Here is a 10,826-nt window from a genome sequence, read left to right as displayed (position 1 = left end):
ATAGTACCACTATTGGTGGTGGTGCTGCTGCCGGCGTTGCAGGGGTAGCATTACCAGCACTTGCTTTCTATCTATATAAGGTAAGTACACTGAACACAGGAATATATATAATAACGCTTACTAATATTTTCCTACCTATGTGAAAAATGAATGCATAGAACAAATGTACAAAAAAATGGAATGTGTAAAAAAATGAACGTTAAAATGAATGTAGAAAAAAAAAAATGTGAATGCTTAAAATGCGAGCAGTAATGTAGATATACATTCTGCGAACACATTCCCATCCTTGTCATTTCCTTTTCTTTCTTTTTAGTATACTTCTATATTTTCCGACTTACGTAACACCTTCTTTGGAGGAGGTGGAAGGAATAATAGAAGAAAAAGAAGCTCATTAGTACGCAAGTTAAATAAGGAGAATGAATATGATTCTTCCTCAGCATACAACTCAACAACGCTAGCTTCAGAATCTGACTTAACGGAGGAGGATCCATCCGAATATTCAGTTCCTTATATTAGATAAGTTCTTCTCTTTTTTCTAACAAAAAAAAAAAAAAAAAAAAAAAAAAGAAAAGAAAGGGAATAAAAAAATAATGAAGGGAAGGAACACAATAAGCTGGAAATGAGAACATGCTGCTAATAATGTTCCATCCACGTAAGGTGCAAGGAACACCTAAGCAACAACTCCATGAATATTCTTATAAGAAGAAACGATTTGTAGTCACCTTATTGTGGATGCTAATTCCTTGGCAATAATGGTGGTGATCTGTTGTTTAAAGAATGTGTGTGAAAGGATGGAAGAGAAAATATGTGCTTGTGTGTTTGTGTTTGATAAAGGAAATTGTATATATTTAAATCATCATTTATTACAAAACACACTTTGACATAATTGTTATGTGGGCATATAAATAGAACTGTATTGCGACAATAATATTTGGTTTTTTTCATTATGAAACGATATATATACTGTGGTAGAGCATTTGTACTATTTGCTATTTTTTCCTTTTCCTATTTTTTCTTCCTCCTGATTCCCAAACGTTAATGATTTTGTACATTCCAGTATGCTTCTCCTTTCTTTTTTCCCATTCATCCTCTTTCTTTCTTTTTCATTCTTCCATACTTGCTTTTTAAAAGAAAAAAATTCTCTAAAAAGAAAAAGAAAAAAGTTTTCTAATCATTTTTTTCTCTTTTATATATATTCTCTTCTTAAAAAAGAAGAAGAAGAAAAAAAAAGAAGAAATAGGCTAAAGAAGAGAAAAAAAAGAAAAAGAAAGAAAACAAATAAGAAAAGAATGAAGGAACCGTAATTCCTTTCCTTCTTTCTTCTTTTAGGAAGAATGTAGTGCATAAAGGAAAATGCAAAAAAAAAGGGCAGTACATAGGTATAGAATGTATACGAAAAGGAAGGAGGCAATGGTTGTGTTCTCTCTCTCTTTTTCTTTTCTTCTTAGGAAAGTGCAATGCATAAAGGAAGGAGAAGGGAAAATTGTTTTCTTTTTCAAACGGAAAAGAAAAATTTAAAAAAAAAGGAAAATAAGGAAATAAAAAAAAAAAAAAAAGAAAAAAATATTTTTTTTCCGCAAAAAAGAAAAGAAAAAGAAAGAAAAAGAACAAAAGAAAAAAAGAAAAAGAAAAGAGGATTAAAGGGCAAAAAAAAGGGAGGAAGATAGGAAAGGGCGCATGCGCAGAATTTTTCTTTTTTTTTTTTTGTTCACAGATATAAAAACAAAGTAAGGAAGAAGGAATAACTGTGGACAGCGAGGGAAATAATATTAGAAGGAATCTTCTTCCTTGGACGAATTAATGGAGCTACCATTATTACGTAGTACTCTAATGTAACAATGAAGCATATAGTGCGGATGTAAGGGTAATTATGGCGGAATATTTTGCTCACATACTGAGAAGATGGTTCCTGGAAGGGGGAAAATATGAAGATGGAAATTACTGGGTAAGGAACTATATAAATAGAAGGAAATAGGACAAAGGTGTATATATAAATGAATAGGAAAGAATTATAAGTACATTATTAAGTGCACTGTATATTAGAATGATCTGTACTCCTCATTACTCTTTAAGGAATAAAGGATATGTAAGGAAAAAATTATTAAATGAATTTATAATTTATGCAAGGAATGGAGTAGTAAAATAGGACATGCGAACATGTATTCATTATTTTAACTTATAGGGTGGAATATGGGCTGATCTGGAGAAAGAGTTTAACGAATTAATGGAACGTTTAAAGACGGATACTACAGAAGTAGCAGCCCTTTGTAGTGAAATAGACAAGAGCAAAACTATAATGGAAAACGTTAAGAAAGAAATGTGCAAAACTCTAATAAGAATAAAGTTCTTCATGAGTGGAATTAAAGGAAAAGGGAAAGCAGTCGATGGGCAACCGGAAATAGAACAACTGGGAGAAGTGGAATCTTATTTCAGGTGTATAATAGGAAGTATGACTATGGTGAAATTATATAAAGGACATTGTAAGTTAGATGAAATAGCTAAATGGATAATGGAACCAGCAAGGGTAAGTTTAGAAGCACGTAAATTAATAGGAGCACATGAGAAGTGTAAAGATCTACCATTCAGTGGAATGAAAATAGGAGCAAATTTTATAGGAAATAAAGTAAATGGATGGTTAGAAAAGAAGAAAAACGGAACTCAAATGTACGGAACTATAATGAACAATACAGGGTGTCAAAAGGGTAAGCAAGAAGAAAGCAAAAAGGGTATGGTCGAATTATTAGGAAGGAACGATGAGAGTGAACTGCAGGAATTTGCTGATAGTAGTAATAATTTGGCGAGTGACAAATTAGAGGAAGTATTAAAGAAAGTAGGAGATAGAATGAAAAAAAAGAAGACTCCATATGAATGTCCTGGTAGTACCTCCACCCCTGGAGGATCTGAAGACAAGGAAGAACGTAAGGATTTGTTCTTGAATTTTTGTGATATAGTTTCAATGAATATGGGGATATATGTAATTTTGTTTTTTCCTCCTTTGAATAGAACTATATGGACACAATATGCACGGACACATACATGATGTGTACATGCCCCCCCTTTTTGCTTTGTTCTTCCTTCTATACAGTTGGTATAGAAGAATGGTTTACAACATTCTCTAGAAGTGTATCCAGCACGGACAAAGATTATTATAAAGAACTGGAGAGTATGTTAGATATATGCGATCAGAATGAAACATTAGAAGGGGATGTGAAGTTAGAGAAGTACAAAGATTTTTGTAAAGTAATGGTAAGGAATGTAATGTTAGTAACGGATATTGAAAACCAGCACAAGACAGATCAGACAAAATGTAAAAACACTGTGAAAGATATTCCCTTATGTGAACTATTAAGAGTATGGATGTACTATATGAATGCTTTTTGTGTACCGAAGGCAGTTATAGAACATGCCCTTCAGGGGGTGAAAGCAGTAAGGGGGAACATGGATAAAGATAAGAACTATGCGGAATGTTCTTATGATGGTGTACTTAACATTCCTGAGCGAAAAGGAAATGATATGAGAGGTGAATTGTACGAACTATTTGAGACAAATATTATGCTTAATAAAATAATAGCATTAACTAACCGGAAATGGTGTCAAAGTAGTACACGGCACTACAGGGGAGGAAAGGCGCCTGGGGATCCGAAGCCTGCACGTGACGACAGTGGGGCGGGTGGTAGCACAGTTGTAAGTAGTCCAGAATTGAAAAAACTGAAAAATACTATTAAAAAAATAGAGGAAGAAGTAAAGAAGGAAGTAGAAGCAGAGCGGAAGCTTCTGGAGGACGCCTTGCAGGAAGCCATAGCAGAAAATAATAAACAGGCATCATCACCTCCCCCAAATCCATCCTCCTCCGATGCTCTCTGTACTGATGGAGATCTATGTACCCGCGTAAAATGCGTATCAGGGAAGTGGCATCAGAATAAGGGACATACGAACGGAGTGAAGTGGGTAAGTGAACACAATATATATTGTCTTCATTAGAATAAGAGGACACTTTTGTGAGTACTGTAGGTTGTACAAATTAACAAAGGAAATTAGACACATATAGGAGGGTGCACATAATAATTATAGGGGGATAAACATAATTATAGGGGGGATGGACATAGACGCACATAATTATAGATGGTGGACATATAATAATTATGAGGGGGGAGATGGACATGTTTACATAGCATACTTTTGTTTCTTTTCCTTCTCTTTTTCCTCTTTCTATGAACAGAGCAATATGGAGAGTGATATTAGCAGCAGCGGCACAAAAATGTTTGAACATATATCTACAATTGGTGGAAGTATGGAGGGAACTTGTAATAGAAATACAGAGAAACATAGTAGAATAGTTACGGACCCAGAGAGAAGGACATGCCAATACATTAGTGCAGGATTACAGTACATATACGGTATTAACATAGCCGATGAGGGTAAGAACCAACAGAAAGGGGGCGATGGACAGAAGGCCAAGGACAATAGGGATTTTAAGCAAACTATGATGTGCCTCCTACTAAATGCCTATGCAAATAAGTTAAAGCAGGAGGTGAAATCCCCCTGTAAGATCGAGGAGGAAACAATAAAACAGTCATTTCAGAGAGGGAATAACAAACTTACGAGTTGGTGTAAGGATAGAAATAATGGGAAGGTTGATTGTCTTGAATGTAAAAGGGAGGACTACTCAAAATGCACAATAAACGATAAAGAAATAAAGGACGAAGTGGAAGAATTGCTCCAGAGGAATAACAGAATAACACAAACTCTAAGTACTCTAAATGATATAAATAAGAACTTATGCCAACGCGCCCAATGTGTAACAACACAATGGAAAAATGACAAAAGGGAAGAGAAAAAGGGCACAACGGTGTGGGAGGTTTGGAAAGGATTCATATTGAACATTGCTGTCTAATTTTATAGAATTGAAATTGGGCGAATATATATATATTTTTTCACAGGAATAAAATGGAAAATGTTTCGTGAAGGTACTATTTATACTTACGTGTTCCTTCCCTCTTCTTTCCTTACTTTTGTAGAAAGACATTTGGGACTATGGGGACATGCAGAAAATATTGAATGCCCTATATGATGCTATGAAAAGTGGAAACACAACAGAGGAGCCTCTATGCAATAACATTAATGGGCAATCTGGTAAAACAGAAACAGAATCAGAAAAAAAGGCATGTAATTACATAGTTAAGGGGATAAAGCATGTATACAGCATTAAAGAGGATCCGAAGGGCACTGATGATCAGCACAAAAAAAATTACAAAAGGTTTAAACAAACTATGGCCTGTCTAATATTGAATGAATATGGAAAACTTCTTGGGGAAAAACCTTGTATTGGGATGAGCACTATAAAAAATGCATTTACTGCCGGTGAGAATGTTCATAACGGTAATGAATGCACCGAGGAACCATGTGAAAAATGTACGTGGGACGAATGTTCAAATTTTACAATTAGACCAGACAACCAACGGCAAAAAATAAAGAAGAAGCTCCTAGAGAAGAACGAAATACAGGAAACTCTGGATTCCATATGTCCAAAACCACCACCTCCCCCACCAATACCACCCCCTACCCCCCGATCGGAAGATTCAGGTATTCCCCCACCAGAACCAGCACCTGCTGCTGCTGCACCTAAAATAGAACCAACAGCAGTGCTAGTACCACCACCAGGTGCACCACAACCAGGTAAGAGTACAGAACCTTCCAGTAGCACTCCCAGAGGTAAGGAATGTAACGACCTAGAAAACAATACTGACCATGATCGTATTTTCTCATGCCTTGAGAAGTCTAATAGTCAAAGTGTTCCAGATAATAGTAATGTTGACGACAGGCACGAAGCCAATAGGGGGACCGGTCCACTTGGCGAAAAAGGTACTAACCCAGCCGTTGTTGACATAAAAACAATCACTGCTTCTGTTATTTCAGGTCCAGGTCCTACTATAACAGTTCCAGAATCCCAAACTCCAAGCACAGGAACAGACACCCAAACTCCTTCCGGTGATCCTACTTCGTCTGACCCTTCTTCTGTCTCAGAAGTCCTACCGAAAGATCCAGGTAATAATAATAAAAGAAAAAATAAACACTCCTAAGAAATGTGTGCATCTATAAGATGCATCTAAAATTTTAAAAAGTAAAAAATAAAAAAGGGAAAAAAATTGAAAATTAAAAAAAAAAAAAATTAATATTAGAAGAAAACAGGAATGAAAAAAACAAAAAAAGAAAAGAGGAAAAAAATGGAAGGAATGAAGATGTTCCTTCTTATGGGGGGAAGGAAAAAAAAAAAGGAAGGAAAGAAAGAAAGGAAAGAAGGAAAGAAAGAAAAAAAAAAAAAAAGAAATAAATAAAAAAAAAAAGGTGAATGAATGCATGAGTGCGTGGGTGTGTGTAGAATTTCGCAATTTAGGGGTGTGTGTGTTGGATTTAACATATAAGTGTTTGTATGATTTCGCATTTTAGTGTGTATGTGTAGGATTTCATATTTTAGGGTGTGTGTAGAATTTCGGATTTAGGGGTGTGTGCAGGATTTCACACTTAAGGGTGTGCAATTTCGCACTTGGGGTGTGTGTAGCATTTTGCACACCCTTAAGTGTGAAATCCTGCACACTTAAGGTTAAGTTTTTAGGGTATAATAACAAGAATGTAGCTTTTTGTTTAGCTGTTTTACGGTATAAGGACAACAATATGGCCTGGTATTTAGGTGTTTCAGGGTGTAAGAACAATAATATGACCTGCTGTTTAGCTGTTTTAGGGCGCATGAACAGCAATGTGGCCTGGTGTTCGGCTGTTTTAGGTTGTAAGAAGAACAAGTGTGGCCTCGTATTTAGGTGTTTTAGGGTATAAGAACAACAATATGGCCTGGTATTAAGCTGTTTGAGGGTGTAAGGACAACAATATGGCCTGATGTATTTAGCTGTTTTAGGGTGTATTATCTTGTTAGAGTATGAAGGAGAAAGAAAGAAAAATAAGTGCAAAAAAATTAGAAGGTGAAAGAAGTGTAAAAGGGAAGTGTACAAAAAATTCTGGACGTGTAAAAAATTACGACGTAAAAAATTAGAAAGTACAAAAAATTAGCAAGTGAAAAAGGTGTAAAAATGTAAAAAAAAATTAGAAAGTAAAAAAATAAAAAAGTTAAAAAGCAAAAAATAAAAAAAGTGTAAGATGTGTACCGAAGTGCACAAAATACTTCAGACGTTATTATTCCTAACTGCACTAAGAACAACACTTACCTTTCCTTCCAACTCACTTTTCAGGTGGGAGTGGTCCACCAGGTCCCCAAGCTAATGGTCGTGGTGTCCCAGGGGTAGGTGGTTCCCCTGGTCCAGGTTCTTCTGGTTCAGGCGCTACAGGACCACAAGGACCACCACAACAGGGTGGTAACAAACCACAGGGACCACCTCCTCCCGGCAAACCGCAAGGTCCACCGCAACAAGGTGGAAACAAACCACAAGGTCCACCACCCCCTGAACCAGCACGACCTGCAGCTCCAGGGGAACAGTCGTCAGCATCAACACCAGCATCGTCATCTAGGAGCCTTAAAACAACAAAAACACGTGTTCCAGGGGAGCGTGGCGCAGCCACCCCTCCTGTTCCTGAGGCACTTCATAACAGGAAAAGGGTCGACCCTTCCGACCTCCTTACCCCATACCTTCCTAGCATTCCCGTGTTCCTTGGTATTTCTGCTATGACATACCTCCTTTGGAAGGTAAGACAAAAAGAGAACAAAATGGAATAAAAAAAAAAGAAAATTAATATTAGAAGAAAAGAAGAAAAGAAAAAAAGAAGAAAATATTTTTTCCTCAAAAAGAAAAAAAAAAAAAAAAAAAAAGAGAAAAGAATAAAAAGAAGATTAAAAAGAGAAGAAAAAAGAAAGAACAATGAGGTTCCGTATTGAGAGTGAAGGAAAGGGTTAAAGGAAGTGGAGTTAAGGTTCCGGTTTCAGGGTGTACGTGTAAGATTTCGCATTTTAGGGATGTATGTGTAGGATTTCGCAATTAGGGATGTGTGTAGGTTTTCGAATTTTAGGCATGTGTATAGAATTTGGCATTTAGGATGTGTGTGTAGGATTTGACACCTATGGTGTAAGGTTTCACACTTAAGGTTAAGGATTTTCCAGGGTATAAAAGCATCAATATGACCAGGTATTTAGCTCTTTCAGTGTATAATGACAAGAATATGGCCTGATGTTTAGCTGTTTTAGGGTATAAGAACAACAATGTGGCCTGGTGTTCAGCTATTTTAGGGTATAAGGACAACAATGTGGCCTGGTGTTCAGCTGTTTTAGGGTGTAAGAAAAACAATGTGGCCTGGTGTTCAGCTGTTTAAGGAGGGATATGCATCTAAAGTGTGCATACAAAGAAAAGAAAAGGAACACACCTTCCCCCTTTTTTACCCTAGATGTACACTTCGCACTTGTTTTATACTGATTGTTCTTCTCTTAAGAACAACATCCAACCCCTTTTAAAAAAAAATTTATTAACTTTTTTTTTTTTTTTCCCATAGTATTTTTCCTTGCCTGGTAAAAGAAGACGTTACAAAAGAGCTCATCAAGTACGTGGTCCTCCTTCCTTAGAAGAACAACTCCCTGATCATGTGGGACAGCAGGATGGTCCACAAGAATATACCTTAGTAAAGGAACGCAAATCTCATTCTACGCCTAAAAAAGGGAGGAAAAAACGGGGCGTTGGTCGCCGTATGATTATTGATATCCATTTAGAAGTCCTAGACGAATGTCAAAAAGGGGATGTGGCATTAACGAAGGAGGATTATTTCACCATTCTTGTTCAAGAATTTATGGGAAGCAATTTTATAAAAGAAGTTCAATGTTTAGTTTCAGATTCCGGGTTTAGGGAGGAAGACCTTGTTCCTAAGGAAGGTGTTCCTAAGGAAGATATTACTATGGAACAGGTTCCGGGTTTGCGGTTCCAGGTTTAGGGAGAAAAGACTTTGTTCCTAAGAACAGGTTCCAAGTTCAAATTTCGGGTTTAGGGTGTAGTGAATATTTTTCTTTTTTTCTTTTGTTTTGTGTATTAAGTTGTTTATGTGTTCATGTGTAATTTATATAAGTTAAAAATTTTTTTTTTTTTGTTTACGCAGGTGCTGCTAAGATAAGCGTCCCCCAGAAAAAAAGAGGGCTTTTACTGCTTTTTTTTTTTTGCGAAAAATTGTCCATTTCTAGCGCCCACCAGCACCATCACATGTATCACAAATGCGCGCTTTTCTTCTCCTCCTCCGCAAAAAAAAAAGAGTGTGTTCTTAAAAGAGGGGAACTGTACAATTACAAATTTTTTACCATGTTATCACATGTGTGTATACCAAAAAAAATAAAATGATAAGGACAAACTGGCACAACGAAAGAAGAAAAAAAAAAAAAAAAAAGGAAAAGGAAGAAAAGAAGGAATAAATAGAAGAAAGGAAGAAGTAAAGGAAGAAGGGAAAGGGGGAATTAAAAGAAAGAAAAAAAAAAAAAGAAATAAGAGAAAAAAAAAAAATAAAATAAAGGTGAATAAATCAGCGCGGGGGTGTGGCACATAACACGAAGTTATAGGATTTCACATTTTAGGGTGTGTATATGTAGGATTTCGCATTTTAGGGTGTGTATGTAGGATTTCACATTTTAGGGGTGTTTGTGTAGGATTTTGCATTTTAGGGACTGTGTGTGTAGAATTTCGCATTTCGGGTGTGTGTGTAGGATTTCGCATTTTAGGGTGAGTGTGGTATTTCACACTTAAGGGTGCTGAGTGTAGGATTTCACACTTGTGGTATATGTTTCACATTTGAGGTTCCTGGTTTTAGGGTATAAGAAGAACAATGTGGCCTTGTATTTAACCAGTTTAAGGGTGTAAGAACAGCAATGTGGCCTGGTGTTTAGCTGTTTTACGGTGTAAGAACAATAATGTGGCCTGGTACTTAGCTGTTTAGTGAGGGGTATGAATCTAAAGTGTGCATACAAAAAAAAGGAAAAGAAAAAAAAGAAAGAGAAAAAAAAAGATGAAAAAAAAGAAAGGAAAGAAAAAAAAAGGAAGGAAAAAGAAAGAAAGAAAAGAAAATGGAAAAAAATAAAGAAAGGTGGGGAAGTGTATATAATGTATTTGCATTATAAGAAATATATATATATGTATGATTGGGAAAGGAAGGTCTAAGAAAGGAAGAAGGGGTGTAAACACCACATTTGTGCATATGAAAGAATAATAATATTAAAAAAAAAAAAAAAGGAGGGAGGAGCAGGTACACTAAACATAAATAAGGAAATGGTTTACATGTATTAGGAATGGTTTCATATGTGAAGTAGGAAATGGTTCATGTATGTATATATGTAGGGAGGACAATGTTGCTCATTTATTGTAATATGTGTACAATTTATGGGTGCAATGGCGACATTCGCCCTTTCTTTATATATGAAGGTACTACACACTATTATAGTTTCTTTGGGTGGAGGAGGGAGCGAGGGTGAGGATGGCAATGGACGTTATATGTTAAGTATAATTTTGGGGGAGGAACAATTACGTTTAATGTAACACTACATACGATGGTGTTACATACTCTGATAATTTATATTCTTACGACGTGGTTCATTATTTGTTCCTGCTCTTCCCCTCCTTCTGGTGTTGGATGATGGAATAGCAGTATATAAAGTAGAAGAATCCGCTATTGTTGATTCTGCTATAGATTCTATTGTAGAACCTTCCGTCGTATATTCTGTTATAGAATCGTCGTCGTTCGAAGAACTGTTATTAAAATGCCGTTCTACGGATCTTTTTCTTCTGCTGCTCCTAGGAGAAGTGCCCCGCATTCCAGAAAATAAAGAACTGTACTAATAAGGAAAGAAGAAAAGAAAA

At 36.1% G+C, this 10,826-nt stretch overlaps 2 protein-coding genes across 2 annotated transcripts; both read left to right on the top strand.

Moving 5' to 3' along the window:
* Nucleotides 1-1,870: 1,870 nt before the first annotated feature.
* Nucleotides 1,871-6,080, top strand: PCOAH_00001700 (SICA antigen; the record flags this gene model as incomplete). Its single annotated transcript, XM_020056987.1, has 5 exons — nucleotides 1,871-1,945; nucleotides 2,183-2,918; nucleotides 3,086-3,948; nucleotides 4,220-4,858; nucleotides 5,019-6,080. The coding sequence occupies 5 exons, from the start codon at nucleotides 1,871-1,873 to the stop codon at nucleotides 6,078-6,080; spliced, it is 3,375 nt and encodes a 1,124-aa protein (XP_019912500.1).
* Nucleotides 6,081-8,287: 2,207 nt separating this feature from the next.
* PCOAH_00001690 (SICA antigen) lies at nucleotides 8,288-8,922 on the top strand (the record flags this gene model as incomplete). The annotated part of the gene is made up of 2 exons (XM_020056986.1): nucleotides 8,288-8,332; nucleotides 8,491-8,922. The coding sequence occupies 2 exons, from the start codon at nucleotides 8,288-8,290 to the stop codon at nucleotides 8,920-8,922; spliced, it is 477 nt and encodes a 158-aa protein (XP_019912429.1).
* Nucleotides 8,923-10,826: the final 1,904 nt, after the last annotated feature.

The sequence above is a fragment of the Plasmodium coatneyi genome, chromosome 1 (assembly GCF_001680005.1).
Source record: "Plasmodium coatneyi strain Hackeri chromosome 1, complete sequence".
Classification (NCBI taxonomy): domain Eukaryota; phylum Apicomplexa; class Aconoidasida; order Haemosporida; family Plasmodiidae; genus Plasmodium; species Plasmodium coatneyi.
The sequence above is the reverse complement of the archived record's forward strand: the minus strand, read 5'-3'. Positions and strand labels throughout refer to the sequence as shown.